This window comes from Colias croceus, chromosome 8 (genome assembly GCF_905220415.1).
Source record: "Colias croceus chromosome 8, ilColCroc2.1".
NCBI lineage: Eukaryota > Metazoa > Arthropoda > Insecta > Lepidoptera > Pieridae > Colias > Colias croceus.
The window spans coordinates 7,778,491-7,806,181 of record NC_059544.1 but is presented as its reverse complement, the minus strand read 5'-3'; the positions used below and the strand labels follow the sequence as shown (position 1 = coordinate 7,806,181).

At 33.9% G+C, this 27,691-nt stretch overlaps 1 protein-coding gene across 1 annotated transcript in view; it reads right to left on the bottom strand.

The window, feature by feature from the left end:
• Window positions 1-1,261: 1,261 nt before the first annotated feature.
• Window positions 1,262-27,691, bottom strand: part of LOC123693866 (Down syndrome cell adhesion molecule homolog) — a 59,719-nt gene continuing 33,289 nt past the window's right edge. Inside the window, exons 4-13 of the mRNA XM_045639125.1 lie at window positions 26,840-27,036; window positions 18,255-19,409; window positions 17,400-17,965; window positions 15,635-15,829; window positions 13,771-13,957; window positions 12,216-12,599; window positions 10,532-10,688; window positions 7,926-8,149; window positions 3,559-5,275; window positions 1,262-3,503 (exon numbers count right to left, since the gene is read on the bottom strand). Coding sequence (XP_045495081.1) covers window positions 5,106-5,275; window positions 7,926-8,149; window positions 10,532-10,688; window positions 12,216-12,599; window positions 13,771-13,957; window positions 15,635-15,829; window positions 17,400-17,965; window positions 18,255-19,409; window positions 26,840-27,036 — 3,235 coding nt within the window. The 3' untranslated portion in view covers window positions 1,262-3,503; window positions 3,559-5,105. The remainder of the gene's footprint in view (window positions 3,504-3,558; window positions 5,276-7,925; window positions 8,150-10,531; window positions 10,689-12,215; window positions 12,600-13,770; window positions 13,958-15,634; window positions 15,830-17,399; window positions 17,966-18,254; window positions 19,410-26,839; window positions 27,037-27,691) is intronic.

The window sequence follows — 27,691 nt, the reverse complement described above, 5'->3', positions numbered from 1 at the left end:
ATTCATAAACGGCGATTTTGGCAAAGTACGGCGGCCATCTTGTTTTCGCGAAAATCCCCATTTTTCCACCTCCCCTGGTAATCGCCACCAGTTCTGAGCATTTTTTGTTCAGACACCCCCCCTCCAGGTATCACCGTTTTTGCGCACCTCCAGGGGTCCACTTGGTTTTCGAAGATGATCGAGATCGCTATATTTTTCCGGTGGTCACTGGGAGCACCTCTACACGATCACGTCAAAATCCCCCCAACTTTTCCCGTAGTTTCCGAGAAAACCGATGTCAGTCAGTGAGTCAGTCAGTGGTAGTGTAGCTTTATATATATATGATACAGTTGCGATTTAACAATATGCTTTTATAATTATTAGTAACACGAAAAATAAAAGCTCAATCGCTTGCGTTCGATAGAAATAGAACAAGAATAGAGCTCATTTTAAAATTTAAAATGGTTGCCTTTACTTTGTTATGTAAGGATTGTAAAGTATTTAAATACCACAACGTCGTTATTACGATGTTTCAGAAATGTTTAAAGTCTAGTCTGTGTCATTGCTGTATTTCATAGTTGGTTCATACAGACATAGTTAGGTTAGTTGTTCATCTATAATATAAAAATGAATCGCAAAATGTGTTGGTCAGCGCATAACTCGAGAACGGCTGAACCGATTTCATTAAATTTTTTTTAATATTCCTTGAAGTATGAGGGTGGTTCTTATGGAGAGAAAACGTAAACATGTACCAAGGGCGAAGCCGGGGCGGACCGCTAGTTCAAAATAATTGGAAGTATTTTTCTTCTACCAACTCTACAAGAGGCAAATACAATCACACTTTTTACGTTCACTGTTATGTTCTAAACGAAACGAACTATCAGCTGATAATTCGTTTGAACCCTATACCCTATGTTATCAAATGCATAGAGACAAGACGAGGTTACACGTGTAAGCTGTCAAATGTATGTACATTGTACAAATGTTTTGTACAGTCTACGAGAAAGCATGTAAAAGTTGGCTCGTTTTTGACAGTGATACAGTAGCTCTATCTACGTATAAGTATATGTGTAATCAAAATATATAGTAAAGATATTGTTCGAAAGCACAAACTTATTCTTTTACCTTCTCAGTTATCGTGTTTTTCCAGTATGTAATGGGTTTTTGGTATTCCTAATAGATCACAAATGAAACATTTTTATCTGGGAAAGAGTATGTAAAAGTAATTAATCTGTAGACTAGAAACAATGTAGAGCGATATTTTGAAACAATAAAACAACAATCAGAGTGAAAACCATTTATTTTCACGAACATTAATACATCAATATTTACAATAGATTCCACAAATTCATTGTTATAATACAACAAATAAAACTAATCGTAGAAACCTACGATGTCAGCACTTAAAACTAAAATATGGCGCGTTTTCGTTATTAATTAACGTTTGGCGTTTAAGTACAGTACATAGATAAAAAATATACAAGTTTAAATGTACAATACTTATCAACTAAATAAAGAATAAAGCTTAGTATAATGTACCTATAATATAAGAGATTACTAGATTACTCGTTGTGATTGCAGTCGGTGTGATAAAATTAAGTAGACATGGATGATGGAAGTAGAAACTATTTGTACACAAAAAGCAAAGTACATTAAGGATTGCTGCTACTAAAGTTATGTTACTATAAAGAATTACAAAACTCAAAACTGTTCTTATAATATTTATGATAAACAAAAAAGAAAGCAGGGCTATGATGTGTACAATAGTTTCAAAAATAAAGAAAGCACACAAGAATCATTTGATATCCTTCGAAACAACATGAATAAACAATAGCAATCGGAAGATATAAGCGGTTCTTGATATTTTAGTAATAAGCGGTCCTAAAAAGGTATTATCTAAAATGTATTTATAAAATGTTACTATGAAATTGCTTACTGAACTAAAACATAAAATTTAAGTACCGTACAGGCAGCCCAATTGATTTAATAATATTACATCTAAAAATCGTTGATTTGTGTCTGAGATCTTTTAAGGGTCGATTGTTCCAAAATGTAATTGAAATCGGCAGTTACACGAAACAAAAGTATCGCAATATCCATTACTTTCGGGCATTGTGTATAAATGAAACAAAAATAATGGAAAACGATACTAATATGTTATGAAATGGTTATAACTCCGTAACATTGCAATCAAAACTATAGACTGCACTTTTCAAATACATTTTTGAATCAACGTAATGCATGAAACACTAAAAAAAATATATGTAAAGCATAATTTAATACGAATAGCATTCAGAATTTTTCCTATTTAATTAAAGGTGGGCCCATTTCGTGATTTAACACTAATATAACTAAAATTGAACGCAGCATTTATGGAACAGTTTGGAAAATTACTCCTATATATTAATCAATATTTATAATAATAATAAGTACCAAAATTTGTAAATTAAAATAATAAAATAGAAAAATATAGCTAATAAAAAATCAGTACATTATTTTTTCTAAATAAATCTAAATTATATTTTACAAATGCGCAGTCCGTATGGACAATGGACCATAAAGCTTGATTATAGCATTCGAATAAAGAAAACAAAAAGAAGTACACAAGATTTTGCTATTAAAGGTCAATATCGACTAGCGAAAATTAGTAGATCAAAGTAGTTGATACTAAAAATCAGCATTTTTAGATATTACTATTTTATTAGAATCAATGACAATGCGCCTTATCCGTCTCAATGCAGCAGACACGCTGAAAGTTTCGTTCATTTATAAAATAATGGCACCGAAGTTCGTAAGAGTATTTTTGATTCGCACAGGACGGTGTTTACCTATAATTAAGCCCTCATTGATCTAAAACTTTATATTACAATACTAATGTTTAACAATCAAGCATACTTATCATTTAGTGTGATATCACGTCCCCATTAAATCGAGGCTGAAGAATTCAGAAGATTCTTAATGTTACATCTAGTATATTCCTTTTGTAGACTTTACGTCTACATAACATTTTAAATACAATCATGGATATAGGATAGTATTTCATGAAACTATCTATATTTAAGACTCATGTCCCGGTAACTCACAGGGAGCATACTGACAAGTTACATTAAAAGCGATTGGATTTGTTTACGGGTGGTTGTATTTTTCATATGATATAAAAAATGCAATCCCCGTAATATGTCTAATTGTGTCCGGACTATGAAATCGAACGTGTAATAAAAGCACCAGATTTTAAACGGTACCGTTTTTTTACACATCTTATCAATAACGAGCCAAAATATTGGCAGAGACAAGTCCTCAGAAGTAAGCTCATTATTTTTGCCTGCGTATCGGCAAACCTGAGCCTTTTGTTCAGTACTCTTGGAATGAGGGCGCGGAAAAGAAACGCAGTTGTATTGAACCCAGGGTCTTTATAGTGCAACGTGGATTTTCTGGAATTTCCCGTTAGAGCAACCAGTCTTTCAATATTACAAATATTAAAATACCTTAAGCTCTAGTTAGGTACGTAGATAATTTTTAAAGCACTTTGTAATGTGAAAGCTGCAATTAAATGTAACGATGTTATATCGGTAAATGTACATTACAAATATTACCACAATTATGAGTTTTGATTAAATACTGAATTATTTGATTTGATGTACCAATTTTAGTATTGTTGTGAGGTAATGCACACACTTGAGCTTCCCTCGACTCAACGAGCGAATAATACCGATTTGCGCATTAATTAATCGAAGCTTTGGAATCCAATATGTTGAAATCAATTTGCCACAAATGGAATTAAGTAAAGAGCATTAAGAGACACTCATGTAAATCCGGAATGAAAACAAAACCATCTAGTTATTGTGGAAATTATATCATCTTAAAACACATCAAAGGTACGCAAATATGAATCGATATAAGGGAATATTTTGTACTGTAATGTAATTTTATCCAAAATTACATAAGATAATGCGCCAAGATCTCGGAGTAATTTGGAGAAAGAAACTCGTCTAAAATTAAACAAAGGCATTGCATTGTCGCAGCCGGCTTAGCTCATATCTCAGGCACAACGTAAATTATTGAGTACAGGATGCTATTCTACCCTGTAATTAGAATTCTCTTTGCATCGTCATTTAGACATTACAATCACGAGCAAACATTATAATAATAACGAGACGTCTTGTTCAAGCCGTGTCTTACTTGATTAGTGCACTTTGAGATGTCTGTAGTGTTCCTTAAATATGTGTATTGCGCACCGCACACCACGTCTTAATTTAATTGATTCCCTGAATTAAGATCTGCGTTGATATTCCTCGCTAACGCTATGATATAATATAATTAAAATCTAAAACATCAATTGTAACCATAGATACAAATTAATTGACGGTGAATGAGCGTCACAACCAACTTCCGTAAAATTTTAATTATATACTTCATCATACATTTCGGAAATTATAATTCCGCGAAAAATTTATAAAGGGTATGTAAATATTCTATTAAATGAATAATCGAGTCGTGGCTACGTAATCTTACCATTTTGAAACTTCATAGTGGCTACACGCGATACTCGTACCGAAAACGGATACTTCGTCAATTTCGGATTTATTAAATGTTATTTTGTTAAACTAGGTTGGGAAATGTAAACATTCCATTCGAAAGTTTAACTAAATATTAAGTAAATATTATTTAAAAGTACTCTTCAATCCGAGTGATTCGTTAGTTGTGAGGAGCCGAGGGTTACTGAATATTTTAAATAATTCGGATCGTAATATAACACAAAAGTGCGGCAAGGGTTTTATTTCTCGCAGGAATCTAGAAGAATGTCCGAGTTCATTCCGACGGCTCCTCTGCAGCTAACGTAAAGAACGTTGATTTGTTTTTTTATAAAAGATTATTTCTCAACAAAAGCTAGAAATAGCTTTAAAAATGTTGAAAATTGAATACAATAAAAAGTATCCTAATTGCACAAGCAGCACATATAATTTGACGTGATTTAACATTAGATAGTAAGATAAAGTAAATCATAGAGTGGACGTAAAATCCAACTATTTCAGAGTACAGTATACAAAAAATAAGTGACATCGAACGAAATAAGCTGCATACATGATATTCTGTGTAGAACCAAAGGTACATCGGATAGCTCACGCTCAGACGATGATCTCCCGTATGACCCGCCTAGCGCGTGAGTTGGGTGTGGAGTACCCGGACTCGAGCGACTCGTCGTAGCTGAGGGAGAGGTGCGGCGGCTTGTCCTCCGCCGGGCCCTCCTCGCCGCCGTACGTCTCGGGCAGACCACTCACCTCGTGGTATGGAGACTCTGGAAGTTAACACCGGGGTTATATTGAAAGAAAGAAAGAAGAAAGAAAGAAAGATCGTTTATTTGACTCCACAAACACAACATATTGGAAACTAGCTTCCACCCACGACTTTGTACGTGCATCCCCGTTTTCCCCATTCCCGCAAGAATTTCGGGAAATCCTTTCTTAGGGGACGCCTACGTTATGACATCTACCTGCATGCCAAATTTCATCCCGATACGTCCAGTGGTTTGGGCTGTGCGTTGATAGATCACTATATCAGTCACCTTTGACTTGTATATATATAGATTGGGGATTATAGCTGGCAATTATAGTAGTTAGTAATATAGTATTTCTGAGACAACATGGACATTGTGTTTTATTTGAATTTTATTCGCTATGTGAAGTCAAATTTATGTTTGTTTTTTTTTTCTATGAGTTATAATAATTAAAACGTATGGTTGAAAATATGTCTTTACTTGGATAGTTTTGGTAAAGACTTTAAAATGGAAACTGGTTTTCATAGTTAACTGTAATTTATAGGCTTGAGGTTTTCAGATTATACATTTTTGTTTTTGTTTTATAAATTGTTACTTTTACATTTTTGTTTTTGTTTTATAAATTGTTAATCTTATTAAATGAGACATAGAAAATATTTAAAAGTATTTTCTATGTCTCATTTAATAAGAAATTTATGAATGGTTTGCACTTAAGGTGCAGAGTGGTCTTGTTGATGAATGGTAGAAAAAGAGGGTTCAGAAATGTTATCAATTGTTGGCACAAAATCAAACTTTATTAAAAGAAAAGTATTGTTACCATGTTTCGTGGAATTAAAGCCATTCATACCTTTTGTAGCAATTATGATGAATTCATATCCGTCAGGAATGTCAAACATCAAACTAATTATTGTCGCATGTGTTCATTTCGCTTCCTACATACGGTTACAATTATAGTGGACTCGAAAGAGTCGCTTGGAAATTAAAAGTTTAAAGTACATTTAGCTGCCAGGACTGTAGGAACCACAACTCTCGTGCTTCGAATAACTTCACTCAGCGAAATTTAAATTAGTAGAATGAATAATGATGGAATACGACGGGGATAACAGTTAATATGGAAAAACTTAGCCGTACGAGAAAAAGTTTCAGCATCGACAAATATTCTTTGCGCACTTGGCACTATAGAAGAGCGTGCACTATACCATTTAAATTATTGCGCTGATCGTATTGAACATAAATAATTCTAGATGTTAATAGAGTTGTTTATGGCTTACAATAACAGAGCAAAATATTTTCTCGTTTTTGAATTAATATTTAATTTATATACTTACATATTCTAAGCTCAAGCTCAAGGGCATTTAAATTAGATCAGGATCGAATCACCATACAAATGTGCGGACAAAAGTAACAGAATTTGATACAAAACGAAATATATCGAAGCTCACAAACTCGACAGTAATTAAATTTCACACACGACATTGACGCAGTATCTTGTATGGTCGTATATGTCTGATAAATAAATACGGCTAATATTATAAAACAATCAGTTATTTTTATATAGCAGGCAATTAACAAAAAACAATACTTCATTAAACAAGTAGTAAATACTGGCAACAAATAGTTTTATCGTCTGATCTTGTACTTTAATAACTTCGGACCCAACTCATGGAAAATGTGTTCATTTTTATTTTTATTTCGGAATAGATAACAAAAGTTTTAAGACTGCTATCATACTGGAAAGTTATATAATTATATCCAATTAGGTAAGTTAGCATTTGTTCAGCATAAATAAAATTATTATCATGAAACAATCTACCTAATTCTATTTTTAAAGCGCCATAAACACTCGCTTCGCCAATTAGTACAATATTTGATTTGCGTATTATTAGCTGTTATTGGGTATGCTTTTTTCTACACACAACTTCTGGTTAAATTAAATTGGCTTATGCAATCGAAGCATGAATAAAAAGGCGTCTGTATTGACTTTTGATTGGAATGCATACTGGGAAAGCTTCGAGATGCTGAATAATCAATTTTGCCGCTATATTTTGCACTTCTTTCCTTGTAATCTGTGTAACTGGAGATTTTTTAATTAGAGAACAATCTGTTAGGTCAATTCGACTCATAAAGATAGAGCCAGTTGGTGGTTCACGCTCCGTTAGGATTTATCTTTTTCCAATACAATAGAGTACCTAACGTTATATGGCAAGTGTCCCACGCTTAGTTCACGAACTGGTGCGTTGAATAAACGCAATGGAAATAGAATTCGCAGAACTGGGATTTTGTGGGAACAAAAAAGAAGAGCTGTCGAGTGTGTTAACTAAATCTGGATGAAAATGCTTAAATAATCTCCTGTTAGTAATTAGTAATATATATAAATATGTGGTCTTATATGTTACATGTAGTTCTATGTTATTCATACATCAAGTTAATAAAATAAGCTTTAAATATTTTCTTTCTTTGACTAGGGAATAACTCTACCTAACGTACCAATTTTTTATGATTTTTTTTTTCATTTCAATAAATTGTTATTTTAGTTGTATCTTCTATGCTATAATGTGTGACCTTTTATAAATAATTTTACCTTTTATTTAAAACACTGTAAATCTGTGTTCTGTGTGCTAGAAACCGCTTTGTATTACAAATCATGATTTGTGTATCAATCAAAACTCACCGATATGCTGGTCCATCCGTTTCTTCGGCTTGTGCACGGACGCGTACGGGTCGGAGCAGTAGTCCTGCCGCGAGGGGGTCTGCGAGGAGCGCAGCGCGTAGTCGCCCGCGTGGCTGCCGTGCGTGCTGTGCGTGCTGTGCGTGCCGTGCGCGCTGTGCGGCAGCGGCGGGTACGGCGCGTAGTCGTCGATCGTGCCGTAGCCGCCGTGGGTTATCGGGTCGTAACTATGTAAGAATACCAGGAATAAATGCTACGATTGGGTTTGAGTATTCCTGCTGCTGCAGGAAAGTGCTGGTGATGGGGAAAATACGAATAGTTAACCAGCAGTATTGTGTAAATCTAACTACATTAGCCCGCAGAGGTAGTGGGTACGGCGCGTCGTCGTTGCCGTAGCCGCCTTGGGTTATCGGGTCGTAACTATGGGTTAACAGCAGAAATAAATGCTACGAAAATACTGGTGTTGGGGTAAATATTAATGTGTAAATCTAACTAGATTAGCCCGCAGAGGTAGTGGGTACGGCGCGTCGTCGTTGCCGTAGCCGCCTTGGGTTATCGGGTCGTAACTATGGGTTAACAGCAGAAATAAATGCTACGAAAATACTGGTGTTGGGGCAAATATTAATGTGTAAATCTAACTAGATTGGCCAGCAGAGGTAGTGGGTACGGCGCGTAGTCGTTGATTTGTCGTAGCCGCCATGGGTTATCAGGTAATAACTATGGGTTTAAAATTTAAATACCAGGAATAAATGTTATGATTGATATTGAGAACAGCAGAAAAGTGCTGGTGATAGGGATAATGCTATTGGCGAATAGTAATGGAGAAATATAGCTAGGCCCGCAGGAGTGGCAGGTACGACGCGTTGTTAACGATGCAGATGGTGACCGAAAGAGATGAAAGTTAAATGTAAAATTAAAATATAGATAAGTGCAGCTATGTATGACTCTACGTAATAATAACATAATTTTTGAAACATTCATTAGGTAATATATGTACCTACTGCTTGTTACGTTTAGATGTTAACATTAAAGCAAATAGTTTAAAGTCCTTTAAAGAAAAGAGAGGCAACAGGCAAAAATTTTCATGTGGAAAAATATAACTTGCAATGAAACATTAGTTGTAGGTCTTTTTATTCTATATAAAATCATCATAAATTTTGTTTATTTTGCAAGACGTTCTCACGGGGCGAAACTAATACAAAATTATTTTAAACTTTCCTTTTTAATTGCAATCTAAAAAATTAAAAGCATACCTTAGTGTTATTATCAAGACTTTAAAAATAAAACACAGGGAAAAAATTATCGTGCCGCGTATCTAAAGATCGGTTGTTAGATAACGTAGTTCAAAAGAAACTAATAGTTTCCACGTTGCAAAGTTCCCTTTTTAACAAGATGTTTTTGTTGTTAATATTACATGACGTATCAAGCGGATAAAAATGTTTCTATACGCATCTAATCCTTACGACACAATGCATTATAAATATAAAAATATTTTCTACGTTTGCATATTTTATAACTTCATATGTGTAGGGCTTGTGATGTTTAGATGCAGCATGATCTAGATTTTATCGCAGGGACAAATTGTTTTCATAAAATTCTTACATTTGTACAATATCGTGAGCGCGACTCGGTCAACCTCTCTCGGATATAATAGAGAAATTTTATTTCAGTACCTATTCAAAAACTTTATTTTTTTGTACCTAAATGTTTCAGAAAGCTGCTTATTACACATTTACCAGCCTCGGTACGCTCTTGGAGTTTTAAATTAGTTTTCAGCTGTAAGTTGTGCAGCTCACTTGAACTTAAAGAATTTCCAGAATATGAAGGGGAAATATTAGATTTATAAAATTTTGTCATACTTAAGTATCCGTATTTAAGTCAACGTAATTTAAGTAACTGTGGCTAATATTTGAAATTTAGTGGAAAAACGTTTGCTTAGTGCAAGACGCAAAAATACATTATGCATAGCACTGCGCAAGCCAAGAAGTGAAATAAATATTTTGTGATAGTATACTCGCTAGTCGCTACAGTTCTCTGTATATAACTTATTTTTATTGGAACGTTATTCCGAATGAATGTGAACTTTCATATTGTATAAAATATTCTTCAGATTAAGCCCGTGTTCGTGAAATATAAATATTATTTATAATAATAACGAATGTAAGTTAAATACATATGTGTACACTGTATCTATACATAGTAATAAAGATTTGGTGATCACTTCATAGTAACATTTTGTGTATTGATTACTTAGTTTGCTTCCTAATGGATATGAATATATTATATAAAATAGAATAAATACTGAATGTGTATCTTCCCTTCTTCGATGTTGTCCTATTAAGTTCAAGCATAATGTTTTACCATATTTGTGTATAAAGCGAAGTTCCTCCTAGCATTTTCTACTAATTGAACAAACTTGGTTCGTACTACGTACCCGAAAACGAAATTTAATCTACATAACATTCGCAGAGTATTCAGACAGAGTTTCGAGTATCTATTACCTAATCAGAGCTTATAGCGCACTGGAAAGGGCTGAGGAACACGTTTCTATGCCAGGTAAAAATCGACACAATTTTTTAAATGATAGAGGTCAATTTCAAACAACTTACCCATAATTACTCTGTCGTTCAATCAGCTGATGCGGAGGCATTCCCGCGCCCGAGTTTGCGGCGGCCATTTTCATCTGCCACAGCGAGTCTTGCGAGTTCACACTACCCCCATTATTGCTGTTCGTGTAGCTATTCTCAATGTACCCCATGTTTACCCCTATAGAAGAAAACGAATTATTATTGCGCTGGTTTGGAGACTCGTAACATTCGACGTGCAACACAATGTTTGTTTGTTTTGGATTGATTTTACCATCTACGTAGCCACTACTGCTTAGTCCTTGTGCGTGCATGGGAACAAATAATCAAGTTATTGACTCTATTTTTGTTATACAGAGTTTTTCGTGAGATTGGATTGCCGGTAAATGGAACATGTATTATTTATGTTATGTAAAAAAGTAATTTGGAACACTCGATTGCGACAGAGAAGTTAAACAACTATACATATTTAAAACCCAATCTCAAGAGTACTCTGTGATGACAAAAATAATGTGCAAACATGGTTTGAGTGATATTCATAAGTCATAGACGGTAAACTGTAATGTTTATTATCTAAATATGTATATGAAAGCTAACATAAATAACTCTGATAACTCATGAGTAATGATTACCTTAATTATAAAAATATCTATACTAAAATATTCATCTAACACAAAGCTATGGGTCATTTAGATCAAGGTCTATACTCTATTCGCTTATTATGTCATCAAGCATCAGAAGCTAACACTACTATATAAATTATGACCTTGCATTAATGCGCATATTAAAATATAATTTATAAAAATTTTAACGGATTTAAAACAGGTGATAATATAAGTATTTCAAATTCTGTAAAATATATTATATTGTAAAAAAGTAAAGGCAAAAAATATTATAACAAATAAATACTAATTAACGCAATCGCTTTATTTGGACAACATTAACAACACAGTAGTTCATTTATTTCTGTACACAAATAAATCAAATGCATACATAAATATTGCACAATTAGGCAATTTAACTACGCAATTTCTATGAAAAAGTACAAAGCTAGATTTATTGGTGATATTGTTTGCGTTTCATGAATAATTTCTATGGAGAAATCAACAGGAGGGGTCACAGAAGTCACAAGTTCGCATTCTTAAAGCGTCCGTCATTTACTTGGTGAACTTGAGGCAAAGTTGAATACGCCAATAACGACTCGCCGTATGTACAACAATCGACTTTTCATTGGATAAATTTCCATTGAGTATGCTTAGCGAACCGTAATGCGATTATCCATATTGTTGAATATCAAACTATTCTAAGAACGTTATTAGAATATCAGCTTTTCACAAACAATTCGTGATTTCCGATAAATACGTTTCCTTGAAATGATACATTATTATAGTAATCTAATATATTTATACCTAAAAGTGATACAAGTAAAGAAACATTATATATGAATTAATGGTTGTCTAGAACATTATCCAATATTTAAATGCTAAGAAAGCTACGCTATCGCTGTTTATTATTCACTATAGCGGGTGCGGAAACTACGAGTCAAAGGCAGACGAGTTAGGCAATAGAAACTATTTTGGTGGAGCTTTTAATTAACTTAGACCCAAACGTTTTAAAGCTGAATCATATACAATTACATGAAAGTTTAAAACATGTTTTAAATCCGTTAAAATTTTTTACTTCAATAGAAAAAGCAGAAGATACTTACAGTCTGTATTGGACATATTTTGTCCGGGGTGTCCTTGCGCGTGTGGCGCCATGTGATACCCGTACCCGCCTTGCGTCGCGTATACAGCGTTCTTAGAGTCGTCCATCGACATCTGGAGGTCCATAGAATGTTCTAGAGCCTTGTTCTCCATCCCAGTACTGGGGTAGTATGGCGGCGGCGCCTGGTTGGGAGGTGACACCATCGGCGGACGCATCGAGTCCATCTCGTAGTCTTTGGAAGTTTCCTTTTTATTCTCGTTGCGTTTGCAGCGACAGAAGATGAATAGAAGACTCAGGAAGAGCAAGAACACGAGGCAAGAAACCACGATAGCGATCACGGTGGCTGTTGTCAATGCGGCGGTTTCTTTCGTGTATGACGGGCCAACTGAAAAATAAATCAGTTTAGAATGTTGCTATTCAAAATTAAACCAAATTCCGCCTTTTAGGAAATAAGTAATGGAAAGCTGATATAAATCTTTCGTGGAACAGCGAAATCCCCCAGTGGATGGGATGTATTTTTCATCCGTCTCTCTGATAAATTTTCTTTAAAATAGGTTATCAGCAATTGTGTCCAACGAGACGTACTTCTTATCAGACTTTACACAAGATCAAATAAAATTCAATCCAAAATATACTCTTTTTTTATTGAATTTTCCGACATGAATCGATAAAATCCTGAGTACTGTTGCTTATAGTTTTAACAGATAGATATTTTGTTACCATCCTTTAAAGGAATTGACATCTGAATAGAATCGTAGGATAAGATATATTATTGGAATCCTAATCTGTTCAATAAAAATACCGGAGCTATAAGTATTTGAAACGGTTTAAAATATAATACGCTCCTGTCGGAGTTCATTGAACTTTTGCAATAATTGGATTGCAATAATTATACAGGCACAAATACAGGTTAGGCGACTGACAAAATTAATAAGGTATCAATTATGCACATTTTATTATTCATGATTACTGTAATACAATAAGTCAAATTTTATAAATTTAACCATTTTAAAAAGTTAATAAATACATTACCCGTATTCATTTGCAGTTACTTATACCTACTTATTTTGAACAATATTTTTAATTTCACGGAACTTCAGGGAATTCATAATCAGTAATCAATAATGAAATTTATTCATTGTGAATGCGAAATAAAACACCAGTAGATGTAAAATGTCCCAAAGGGAAATTAAGCCCTTGTAAATGTGACTTACCCTTAGGGTTGTCAACAACCTGTAACATTTATTAATATTATTTTGTACTAACTCTATTTTATTTTAAACTTGCGTTCTATAAACTATTAAGGAATATACGCGATTTAGTTTAATGGTAATAATTATAATTCGGCATTAATATATTTTGTATGATTATTCAATATTTATTTTTCACATCAGTAAATACTTACGTATTTGCAAGCAGCTTTTAACAAACTTTTATTTTTAAGCTTGCAGTTTCTCTAATTTCCTAAAATATTTTAGCAAACAAAGTAGGTAAAATACTTTTTGTCCTACAAATAATATCTTTTACACATATACTATTACAATACAAGTACTTACTATCAGCTTCGATATATTCGCTGCACGTGTCTTGGCTATCTTGCAAGCAGAGACGCAGTCGTACTCTAGGGTTCAGTTGGTCTAAAGGCGGTTCGGATCCTCTCCCTCGGTTCGTAGGCTGCTCCAAGGTTGTTTCTTGTATTGTCGAACTGATACCGGATAAACGTAATGGCATTGTGTCTACCACCTGGGGAAATGCGTGTTATTAATGTAAGTATAATATAAAAATGAATCGCAAAATGTGTTGGTAAACGCATAACTCGAGAACAACTGAACCGACTTCGTTGATTCTTTTTTTATTAATTTCTTGAAGTATGAGAATGGTTCTTATGGAGAGAAAACGTAAAAATGTACCACGGCCGAAGCCGGGGCGGACTGCTAGTACATGATAAATATACATGGCATTTTACTGTGTGATTGAGCTTAAAGTTTTCATTTTTTGTCGTTTTAATTTGAAAATTGAACGTGAATTACTTATCGTTCAATATAATACTATAATCAATTCTATCACAAGATTTTAGTTTTATTATAATAAGGTGCGAATACACTTAGTTATATTTTAATCAACACACAACCCTACAGTCGTATATCCCACGAGAAAAAAAAGAAATTTACTTTCATAAAATAACATGTTCTAGCAAAAACAACGTGTTTCAAAATATTGAATCAGTAGTTCAAAAGATTTCGTATTTAGTTTATATAAAATAATTTTTTTTTTTATAGAATTGGACGTAGCTTAGCTAGCTATATTCAGTCATAGAAAATATAAAGCTATCTATCTATATGTTTATAACATATAAAAACTTACAGTATGTACATATTATGTTATCACGCGTGAATATGTTATTTTATTTCGTTTCAGCTTATTCCAATAAGTAACACTTTAAATGGAAAAATTACAGAGTTTAATATTATAATTAAAATTTGGGCAGCTGGCGTTCGTTCAACGGTATTACATATTTATTATAATCAATATAATTTATTTATAGAAGTATTATTAAAGCAGGTGGAAGGCTATATGAATTGTTGTGGTAGTACATTATTATGTGTCGAGCTATATAATTCGATTACATATTGTGTGAAACCACCAAAGACGTCACATTTTAATTAATTACTCAAAAACATTTTCTATTTGCATAATGACGAAGTATGAGCAACACGAAATTTTATGGATTCAAACCGGATATCCTCAAGAAATGTAGTGCAATCGTTTATAACTGACTAACACACGGGTGATGAAACAACTCGGCATTTCAAATTCTGTTAGTGATACGTATTTTGATTAATAATTTACAAACACAGAAACTACCTTTACCATTATAATTTAGTTATCTTACTATCCATCAATCTTATTATTCACGTTTTGTGTCAGTTTTTCCTATAATAATACAATGTTTTCTACCAAATAACGATAAGTATGTTGTTTTATCAGATCTAAACATTCAGGCAACGACCTCCTTCATCAAACAAATTCAGAAATGTTATATAAGGAAACTGGCTTTCTTCAGCTGTTTATTATGCTCTTACGACAAAAATCCTTCAAACTTTGGAAAAAAGGAAAAAGTATACGACTCGTAGAAGGAAATACGCTACCCGTTTCGCGGTTGAGTCTAGACGCTGACAATTTTGATAATAACTGTTACTTTTATCTACAGTATGTTAGGAGAATTATTTTTGGCCATTTGTCGAGATAATCTTTGAAATTACCAGGCCAATTAAGAAAATCAAATAATCTTTTACATTTTATTTGTATTGATTGATCCGGCCGACATTACACGTACAATAAATATATATCCATTGTCTATACAGATAGACCTACTTATTAAGTACCAATAGTATAAACCTGAAAAGGAGAATATCTTACCTGCCAACCGCCAACAGCTCCTAATCCTTCGATCACCCCCACGAGCGGGAGACACGTTGGTCCAACACTGAACCCTACCGACCTCGTACTAGGGTCGAAAGTCACTTGCTCTGGCGGTGGGATTTTGTCCACCTTCGTGGTGACTGTGATCTCATTAGAGTAGTTACTCTGTCCCTTAGTATTCACCGCTTTTACCTGAAGCAAAATCGAAGTGATAATGTCCTTACATTTAACGTAGGTGCATTTGTGGTATGTCTTAAAAGCGGCTATGAAGTGCTGTCGGTTTTAAGTATACAGAGTAAAATCTAAATATGTGGTGAAATTTGTATGCATATTGAAACAATGAATGAATAGTGAATTAAATACAAATAATCCATTTGTATTTTATCGATTCAAACGGTTTTACAAACACTAGGTACATATTACTATACACGCGAAATTAGTTATGCAATAATCTATATAATAGCACAAATTAACCGCGTGTAATATTAAATGAAGTCTAATTATAAATAATATTCAGTACTGAAGTTGTTTCTGTATTGATTTTTATAGGATTTGTAGCGTCCATGGCAACTCCATTGTTATAAAATATCCTTACGACTGAAAAAGATACTCATTATTATATTATACGACCTTTATATAAGCCTTTTATAAGTCAGTGATAAATTTGTAGAATAATCTTTTAAATACCAATTCAGAATGAAATATATTTGAAATGCGTAATAAGGTAAAATTTGGTACCCATTTAGAATTTACCCTGTACTAGAAATGTTATCGCACAACAATAACCATATCAATAGCAATAATGTATATTGTATTTTTTTGTATTTCTATCTAATGGTTAAAGAAATAAGGCACATAATAACACTGCGTCCACTTGGCAGGTAAAGGCGCAGTTGAAAGCATAGCAAAATGATTAAAGCAAACGCATGTATACTGAGAAACATAATGTTAGCAGCTGAAACCGATTTACCTTGAATGCAAATGTCAGATGCTGTCGGTAGCAATAACAATGAAACAAACTTATTAGCAAATGTCTACACGTTCATCCCAAGAATGGACATTATCAATAAAATAACGTCACATTATTGACATTAAATAATATCTTGTTATTTTATTGATAATCTCTATAAGATCTCTATAGCATTCTTTTCGCAGTTAGGACTTTTAAAATAATCTTAGTTGTAAACGATGACCTACATGTAGAAGGAAAAGAAAAACAATTTTGAAGCATGACGCATTTTTTAAATTTCCGTTTTGTTTTCAACTTTTTGTCACCGTTAACTTTTCAAACTGACTCGTTCCGGTTCAGAAAACAGAACTTTTTCTTCCTTTTCTTGCTACATTCGAAGCGGTCTTTTTAATGTATTTTAGATTTAAAATAAATAAGATTATTTTAAATAGCCCTTTAATTAAATTTATCTAATGGTTAGTATAATTAGTTCATCCAAACCATGTTATATATAAACTACGTTGCAAAACAAATCTAGCCGGCCATGTCACCATTCCTATTTTTTAAGGTTATACAAGTAAATTATAAACATTTAATCAACAACATCCTACACCCAACAAGTTTAACAGGCTATTATTTAATTCTCAAGTAACCTGAGATTAAATGTTTACCACAAACAGTCGACTACTTCGAAACAATACGTTATATCTGACAACCATTTAATACAAAAATATAGTAACTTCATAAATATTCTACTGTACACCACAGGCAAAGAACGTATGGGCAAAACTACAAATAATAAAAATTGATTACCTTAAAATGATAAGTGTTATGTTGATCGAGCCGTGTGACGTTGCAAGGGTTGGAGCGGCGGCAGTCGTACTCCCTCCAGTCGAACTCATCGGGCTTGTCCGAAGCGCAGTGCTCCCCGCCCGCCGGGTTCTTCGCCCTCCGATACCAAACGAAATACTTGGTGTTCGACAAACCCCCGTCGAAACCCGCCTCCCATTTCAAAGTCACAAAAGTAGGCCCTACTTTTTGACTAGATAAAGTGCGCGGCGATTCCGGGGCGCCTTTCGGTTGCAACCTAATCTGCGGACGAATGCTGCCCAACGAATTCTTCACTTTACAGTAATAATCACCGTAATCCTGCGCCTTCACGTTGCGTATGAGCAGAATGCTTAAATAGGAGTCGTTGTTATCAGTCGTTGTGGTTATTTCGTAGTGGCCGTCGGAGGACATTTGCAACGGCGCGGTATTAGTGCCGTAAAACCACTGAAATTCCGGCTTCGGGTAAGCTTGGACTCTACACGATATTTCCGCGTTTTCCATGACATCGTAAGCTACTTTGTTTTGTTGTCGGATCGATATTGGCTCGTCTGGAAATAAGAATTTTTATTAATAACCATAGCGACGTCACCGTGAACAATGAAAACATTGAAAGAGAAATTGTTTCATTAAACTGTAGTCGCACTGATTTTCTACGCTTTTACTTTTGAGATCCTATTAAAATATTTATTTTAAAAATGCTTTGTGGTCTTACAATACAACATTGTTTATTTAACATTTATTTTATTTAAAATTGCTTTTGAAGCAATAACTTTGTGCAGATGAGATCGCGAAACAATAAGATATAATGCTACGTATGAATAATTTTATTATACTCACGTTCAATTCGAAGTTGCATTGTTGATTCTACTTTCTTCACTTCATTTTCAAAGGAGCAGGAATAGACTCCTCTATCGTCGGGGAGTAAGTCATCGCTGTTTGGTCTCGCTCGACCCCGGAATTTTAACATACTCTGTATATTGAATACGGCGTTTCCACTTTCGTTTATTTCAGTTTTGACTTCATATAAATTAGCATCAGCCTTAATTTCAGAATTGTCCTTGTACCATTTAACATGTGGCAACGGTTTTCCCAACGCAACACAAGTCAATGAAAAGTTCCTTTCGCCTGAATTCTTTATCATGTGCGGCTGAAGTTTCGATTGAAACCGGGGAGGTTGATAGACTTCAAGATTAACAGAGGCTATGTCACCGTGGCCGAGTTCGTTAGTGGCCTGGCAGTGGTAGACGCCTTCACTGCCGAGATGAGCGCTGGGAATTGTGTATTTGTTGCCTGTCGCTAGAACATTCGGTTTAACATCTCCAACGTCGATGTCTCTAAACCATCTGTACTGAGGCGCCGGCCAGCCCGGCGGTTTGGCGCTACACGTGAGAGTAACTCCCGCGCCTTCCTGAGCGACAGGTCGGTCGGGGCTGATGAAGGCCCGGCCGGGCTTGTGCCGCACCAACACTGCCACAGAAGCGCTGCTCGCTCTCTCCATCCGATTGCCCGTAGACGACGTTATCACATTCACGGCTTTGCAGACATAGGTACCCGCCATTTCAGCGTCTACTCTGGATAATACTAAAGTATTGCCTTTTTGGCGAAAGTCATTTTTTCCTTCCTTTGACCATTCGATCGATATAGGTTCAGGGTTGGCAGATACTTCACAACGTATTTCAACGGTACCACCTTCTTCCGCTTCGTACGTTTTAGAGTCAACTGTGACGCTGGGCGGATATAATACGTCTAAATAAATGTCCTTTTCCCCAGGATGGTCGAGGCCATTATCGGCGCTGCAAGTATACTTGCCCGCGTCCTGCACTGTCACCCCTTGAATAGTGTGAATGAAAGAATTTGAAATATATTTGCCATTTCTAGTCCATCGTACGCTGTTCACCTTAGGTTTAGCATCAACTTTACACTCCATTGTAGCCGTGCCGTCAATTTCAACGTGCAGCGGATTTTCCGGACCAATCTCGATTCGTGGAAAATCTGCAACAAAACTGGATTTTAGAATTTCTAGATCTAAATAACTGTGCAATGTTGACTCGGTTTGATTAATTCTACGGTAACTTATGGTTTCGTTTTAATTAAGAGTATACATATGCATCAATGTTTACACAAAATAAATAAAGAGTGTAACATCTGTTAAAAATTCCCAACTAAAGCAAACAAAGCTTTACCATCTCAAATCAAAGATCAATACCGTATCGAAAGCTCGATTAAATGTTTACAAGAAAGAGCAACTATGTATTTGATATCAATAACAAGCAGACGCATGTAATGTTTAATAAAACACTGCAGTTTATAGGAAGCGGATGTAAGTCTGTTCTACTTGTGAGCAGATCAGTAACGCATGTTTACCGAATACGTTCAAATTAGAACGTAGATCGCGCAAGGCACATGCTTTTCATTTAGGTCACGAAATTAAAAATGCTGGCATCTGGCAGGCATTTCAAGTAAACTGACAGGAAGGTATTATGTAAATGATAAATATTTATATTACTGGGTAAGGAGAGATTAAATAAACGTTTTATATATAGCTTTGTATTGCTTTAAAATGTACGTTTCCACATGCTAATTTCATTAATCGAAGTTTCAAGCTCTATCTAATATCAATACCTAAAGTACAAAACTTTGTCTTTGTGCGACATTTAATTATAATAAAAGTGCAAATCAAGGCTCGGATAACAAGTAATTAGATCTAGATGTAATATATAAGGTTTATCATATAAGATGGAGGTCATTTATTCTAGGTAGGTTCTTTTAAATAAGTTGAGGGGACGTCATATACTGGTATTGTAATAAACTTGAAATCATTATGCATCTGCTCATAAAAAAACATGATTGCAATTGAAAGGTGGTAAACCTTTTTACATTTAAGGTGTTATTTTTATTACTCTCATTTATATTTAAATTTGTGGACACAGCGCTCATTTTAATTATGACAAGGAACATATGTAACCATTCTTTAATTGGCTCATTATAACATGTAAACCATGGATTGATAAAACGACATAGTTTCAGAAATTAAATTGCTTTTCTAACCTTCTTATAATGTAAAGTTAAAATAAAATTCGATGATATAACCAAATGTAGGTATTTAATGTGATATTGAAACAAGATCATGTTTAAGGAAAAGTAAAATGCGTAAACTTTGGGGTGTGATATAGTGACAGCCGATAGGGTCTCAAAGTAGATGACACATTTTTAATAGTCGACCTTGGGTCTTTCCTTTTTCATCAAAAAATACACGTATTTTTTCCTTACTGAAGCGACTATAAACTCAAGAAACATTTTTGAAAGTTTTCAACGAATATTCTTTTAGATTAAAAAATAAGATTCAAATCCGGAACCGTGATAATTGCTGAAAGTTGCAACGTTTCAAACGGTCAGGTAGGTACTTCAAAAGAAAAAATCTCGAAAGTTATTACGAAAATACGACCTACTCCATATTACTTGGGCATATTTTAAAAAGTTATATGTTTGATCTCGTATAGTACGAGTACGATCTTTCATGTTACAATTTCATAATACATGCGTGCTATAAAGAGAAAATACTTTATAAAGAATATCAAAAGGCAACGCATTACACAAAGCCTTGCACATAAGTTTTGAGTATAACATTTATTGCTGATAGAATTTGTGTTGCTCGCATACATTTCATTAAAACTTAAAAGATAGTATTTATAAAGTAACGTATGATTATGTAACTTATTCCTAAGCCAGAGTCAAGACGCGGCCTGGTTTAATTGCTCCCGGCCCCGCTTAAGGAGTCTGCCTACTTTAAACGCTTATATTTGCTTTTCTAGCGGAAAACGACTGAGACATACAAAACATCTCCTTTCAGTCGTCACACAGTATAAAACGCGCGCTAATTTAGAATTCAGGACGTCCGCAAGTGAATGCGAAATAATGATTGTCATCTCAGAAAGCAAACCGTGTTAAAGCACAAACATTAACATGTAACGTAACGTTGCAATTTGCAACAAAGGCTGACGTTGTCCATCCAATAATAAAATAAAGGGTTATTTGAAGCGCTTGGATCCCACGCTTGGGACATTGCCGTAATGACTGTATTATTTGAGTGGAATATTATATGTAGTATAATACCTACCTCGGAACATGTACCGCTTTCATTATGTTATGAAAAATACACTAAACTTTTTTTTACGTTTCATTCACTTATGAAGCTGAAACGAGTGGAAATCAAGGAAAAACAGCTTAAGGGTATATACCAGTATACATACCATTTTAACGAATGAAAATAAAGGCCTTGTTAAAAATTCAGTGGAATAATTTATAACTCAGGAACTAAATGTAGCGTAACATTTCATTGATAACTATTGATCCGGTGCATATTGCGATACGGTATACGTATTCTCACAATTTGTTTGAATAAAATGAATATTAAACAAATATTGTTTATTAGGAGCTATTTACTGGTAGAATTAGTCCGCATGTAATAATTAATTAGTTATCCTGCCACAATTATGTTTTACATTGATATATGTCCATATTTACAATATGATTCCGATGATTCGAGTGCGTTATAATTATAAATATGTACGTACGTGAGTAATAATGCGATGAATATAAAAAAAATATTAATATTTTTTGTATAAATATAATATTCGAAATACTCTCATATCTTAATACATAGGTACATCTTATTTAATTGCATTAAATCAACATCAATAAGAAACTGTACAACCTCGCATTTGCTCATATAATTATTTTCCATGCCGAGTCAAAGGATTCAAAGGAATTAAAAAAATTACGAATCACAGACAAAATTACAATTGATATATCAAAAAATATTTAAAAACAGCATCATTCGTTTCAACAATCGAAAGTTGAAACAAAAAATAAAACATGATTATTGCCGACACAAACATAATATACTAACAATTAAAGGGAAACTAGAACTCAGATGGCACAAAATATATTAAGCTAAGCAAATTAACCAATTAACATTATTACTCTGCATTATTGAGATAATATTCAGATATCGATAGCTGATTAGCATAGTATTAAATAGAGTAATGAACGCGTGTAATTACATACATGCGTTGGCATTACAATTTACAACTAATAACTGAAGTCTGAACTTCATTTCATGGATATTGGGACTATTTCATGCTTTGATATGATAAAAATTATTTGATGATTTGGATTTATATAAGCTATGGCTAGCTTTGTAAGCACTATAGATTTCAAGTGGTCCATCCAGATTGGACATAGTAGACGAAAATAGATCATGATACGATAATTCGATGTGTTTCTCTGTATAACAATCTGCTTATGTACGCTATTGCTATTTTGAAGATCTTATGTAAAACATGGATCCACTACGACTCATTTTAAACTTGTTTATGTGGCTTTGAGAATCTCGGTTACGCTCATTTTAAATAATTAACATTTAACTTTTTTACATTAATACTCAGTTTTACTAATTGACTGCTTTAATCTATAATTTATAAAAACTCCCAGAAGGGAAGAGTCATTACCTATTTATAGTTTACGAAGTACGTACTCTTGGACCTTAATTATTATCTTACAGCGAAAGCTTATTTTCCTTCCACTTCATAATCTGTAGCTAGGTATAAAATAGTCGATGCTTTCAGCGATACTCAAAAAACATTAAAGGATGAAAACACGAATCTAAAAACCTCTTATATTCAATTTCATACGTAGCTTTTGCAAATGATTTTTCAGAACAACATACAACAATGCGTCACACATCACATCACTTCGGTAAAGGAGCGTACCCTGTGAAGCTATGCTTACATGTTAGTATGGAAATGCACAATAGAATTTTAAAAGACCGTGCGGTAAAATAATTCACTTTAAGCGTTCTAAATTGTGCAGATGTGTAAAGCGATGCACATAGCGGTTCTTTCCACATCATTCGATACCGAAAATCTTTTGGCATGCTCGTTTAGGTACTCGTACCACGAAGTGTGTACCGCTTAACGTTTTCCTTTATACATTCATGTTCGTTATAGTCGTAGATATTATTTCATGCTCAGAATATGGGAATGAAAGAATTTGTGGTATGTAAAGATCCCATTTTTTTCTTTTTATGTCTGCTTTACACATGAATGTTGAGGCAGAACATTCTGAGTGTGATTGATTTTGAGTCTTATTATTATACTGAAAGATCATTTATTTATAACTCCACGTGTTCAGAAATTCACAAGCATTGCCTTAGGGATATAAGTGTATATTTTCACAAAAAAATGTAATAGAATATAGGACAATGTTTCTGTGACTGCCATGTGTGTTCTACTTAATGTGGAAACATTATCTAAACAATACTGGTTGCTACATTAAGTTAATAATGGTATTTTGATAATGTTATACATATTGTATTTATGCTTGTTGATGACCGGTTCAAACAATGAAACAAAACTGAATGCCTTTTTGGAAAATATTAAGTAGAAATGTGAATTTAGATGATTTTTATTTTTCAAAAACTTACAGAGGTCACCTTACTTAAACATAAATTGCTTAAATTAAACTCTTCGGTACGCGCCGAGTTATTGGAAAAATTTAATTAATCCTAATAAATTATGAGTAAGAAAGCTCTCGTACTTCAAGGAACGGAGCGTCTACGGTATCCTTATTAGTAAAACCTACTCTACGATCTATCTCCGTTCCATTTAAAGTTGGCAAGTCCTCAACTAATTGTTGCGAATACTTAGGTAGCATTTATTCGTTGTCTTATGCTCGTTTCCTTATGTGACATAAATATCCCTTAAATATTTATGACATCCTGGTTGGCAAATGGCAAGCTACTAACCCAGCGCATAAGTCCGAACTACTTGTGCACTTGGCTATTTTCCGGTATTATGTGTAGTTAAATCACACAGGAAAACTTTCTTACGCTATATATATTTACTATAAGTTGACTGGTTTACATACAAAACTTTCTTTAATTTCGCATTTAGACGGCACGGTTTAAATTTATGAGAATCAGATATTTACAAAGAAAATGTTTATTAATATACTTCAATACCTGAATATATTCATTACATGATTTTGCATCAATTACGTTGGCTTTGTTATATATCGAATAATATATACGAATATCCATAAAGAAAGGCGTAATACCGGTAACAGGCTGATTTCATTGTATTACACAGAGCATTGTTACCGTTAAATCTATACATATAATAAATCTGTAGAAGGGTCAATTCTGTACATTGAAAATATTGAAAAAATAACTAGCAGGGGATAGTAGTGTTACTGGATCGATACCAAACCCAAATATGTGATTAAAAAAATTTTTGTCTGTCTGTCTGTCTGTCTGTCTGTCTGTCTGTCTGTATGTGAAGACATCACGTGAAAACTACCGGTTCGATTTCGATGAAACTTGGTATAATTATACCTTATTATCCTGGGCGTAAAATAGGATACTTTTTATCCTGGAAAAATACGTAGAAAAAAAATTAATCTCAATTTTTCAGTTATCCATAGACGTTGTTTTGTAGTAGGTAGGTACCGCGAACACACGTTGCGTATTATTATAGACCTAGCCGTATTTGGGTCCAATAGATATTTATAAGATGTCATTGTCCGAGTTACTCAAAATGGAGAAATAAACCATCCACGCAAAGACCGACATCCGCGCGGACGGAGTCGCGGGCGGAAGCTAGTTTACAATAATGTTGTATTTTACTCGATTAAACTAAACCATTCCTCACATTGCTCACGTTTACGAGTTAATTTCGTATTGAGCATTGGATTATACATATTGATATAATTGTCATGTTGAGTTATTCAAGATCGCAATTAAGGCAAAATAACACTGAATAAAGCTACGTAATTAGGTGTTAACCGCTTGATGTCAAAGCTACCAAAATATTTAGTTTATGTAAAACGATTGTATAATATCATATAATAATGATACGTTGAAACTAATATGAGATATTCTATATATGTAATAATATTCTATAGGTATTAGAATAAAGAATTGTGTATTAGATCTGTATATATAAAAAATGATACAAATAATAAATTCGTATGTTCAACACAACGAACCTTCATTCCTTTAAATAATTTCCTATCATTAGGTACTTTGTTTTTATTTTTTACTAGGTTTCCGCCCGCGGCTTCGCCCGCGCAGTCAAAGAAAAACCCGCATAGTTCCCGTTCCCGTGGGATTTCCGGGATTGCGTCATTTTCCCGGGATAAAAAGAAGCCTATGTCCTTTCTCGGGTATCAAAATATCTCCATACTAAATTTCATGAAAATTGGTTCAGTAGTTTAGGCGTGATTGAGTAACAGACAGACAGACAGAGTTACTTTCGCATTTATAATATTAGTATGGATTTATAAACATTTCATTATGAATGCAGATTTGTTTATTTTCATAATGCCAATAGCAATAAGCACGTATAATTTTACTACATACGACACGTAATGCGGATGCAATGTTATGACTACATTATTAGCCACTTAGCCGTCTTCTATCTACATTCTAAATCTTATATATAAAAATGAATCGCAAAATGTGTTGGTAAGCGCATAACTCGAGAACGGGTGGACCGATTTCGATAATTCTTTTTGAAGTGAAACTTCTTTATCGGGGTTGGAAAAAAATTTGTGTAACATTTTTTCGTTACGCGTGACATTTTTCTGTTACGCGCCATCTTTTTCTTATCCCTACCACGCGTGATTCGACGTATTTCTGTAAAGTTGCATATAGTAAATTATTTTTTGAAAAATAAGGCCATAAAGAAGTTTCACTTCTTACGTGTGTACACTAGTACACGCATACATTTTTTTTTATTATATTCCTTGAAGTACGAGGATGGTTCTTAATTCTTATGGTAAATATGTATCACGGGCGAAGCCGGGGCGGACCGCTAGTAAACAATATTTTTACGATACAATATCAATATTTGCCCGGTTTCTGTACTAAAAAACTCCGTATAGCTTAACGAAGCTTATCGAATATTTGATTTGATCTCTTGTTGTCCTTGTCAAAATAGAAAGTACTTATAAGGAAAAGGCCGTTTTTGTTCAGTAACGACATAAGCAACATAATTACCGGCTTATAAGGTAATGTTATCTTAATTACCCTACACATACTATGTGCATTTTTTTATAGAAACAGTCGTCAGTCTTTCTGTAACAACATTTTTAGTTAAACTTAGTAAAATTCAAACGAAGGTATATTGACGTTAAATTAAACCCTATAAATATTACTTTGTATGGCAGAGCAAGTGTAAGGGCCTTTACAAAAAAAAAAAAAAAAACTAGTAACACTGATGTTACGGTAGTTTTACCGGCCTTATAATAACAAATACACTCTTTTCTTCTTTCTTTTCCTGAAAGGCTGGACCGAACACGCTACTTATAGATACTACACATCGAATCTCTTTATAAGCATTATAATCATAGTCAATACTTACAATTGACACTCAACTCCACAGTAGCGTCCATCTTCTGTCCTTCAGGCATAGCTCGGTTCCACACCACGCAGCGGAAAGTGGCTCCATCGTCTTCGCGATTTGGAGCCAGAGTCAGCGTCGACACAGACGCCTCTGACCTCGTCCTGCCGTTGACTACACTCGCCTCCATGGGATATGTTGAACCATCTCGATACCACCTTGAGAGATTTATGTATTTTAGTTATAAAAGACGATATAGTATGTGGGGTGTTTTGATTCAAACTCAACCTCAAACATTTATTTATTCAATTAGACTACTTTTGGAATTTCGAATCGTCATTACATTTTTAACGTTTACCACCTTGAATATGTCATGAAATTTCTATGCATTTGCACGTTAGTAAAAATTGATAACACTTTTTATATTTTTATTTGCAAGCGTTCCTAATTATTTTATTTTCCATGATCATTGAAGTGGTACTTGATCCCGCAATCATCGGTATGAAATCAATGCTACAGTGTGATATTATCAAAGGACAATTAGTATAATTGGATTATGGAAGGCCCTTTGAACGCGATTTAATAAATATTCTCTGATTAGTGGTGTTTTGTTCAAGGTGAGTTTATATTTCATGTCTTTTTTTAATTAAATTATTAATGCTACAGGAAAAATAAGAACTAATTTTTATTATAACCGATGAAAATGTAAAATATATATTATTTCCATTTTATAATTATACCCTACGTGTTTTTAAACTAAATAGTTAGTATGTGATTGAAATTTGGTATGCATATGAGACCTGTGCGAATACTATACAAGCTACTATTTACAAACATACCACTAAAGCAAAACCGCAAGTTTAAGCTACACTC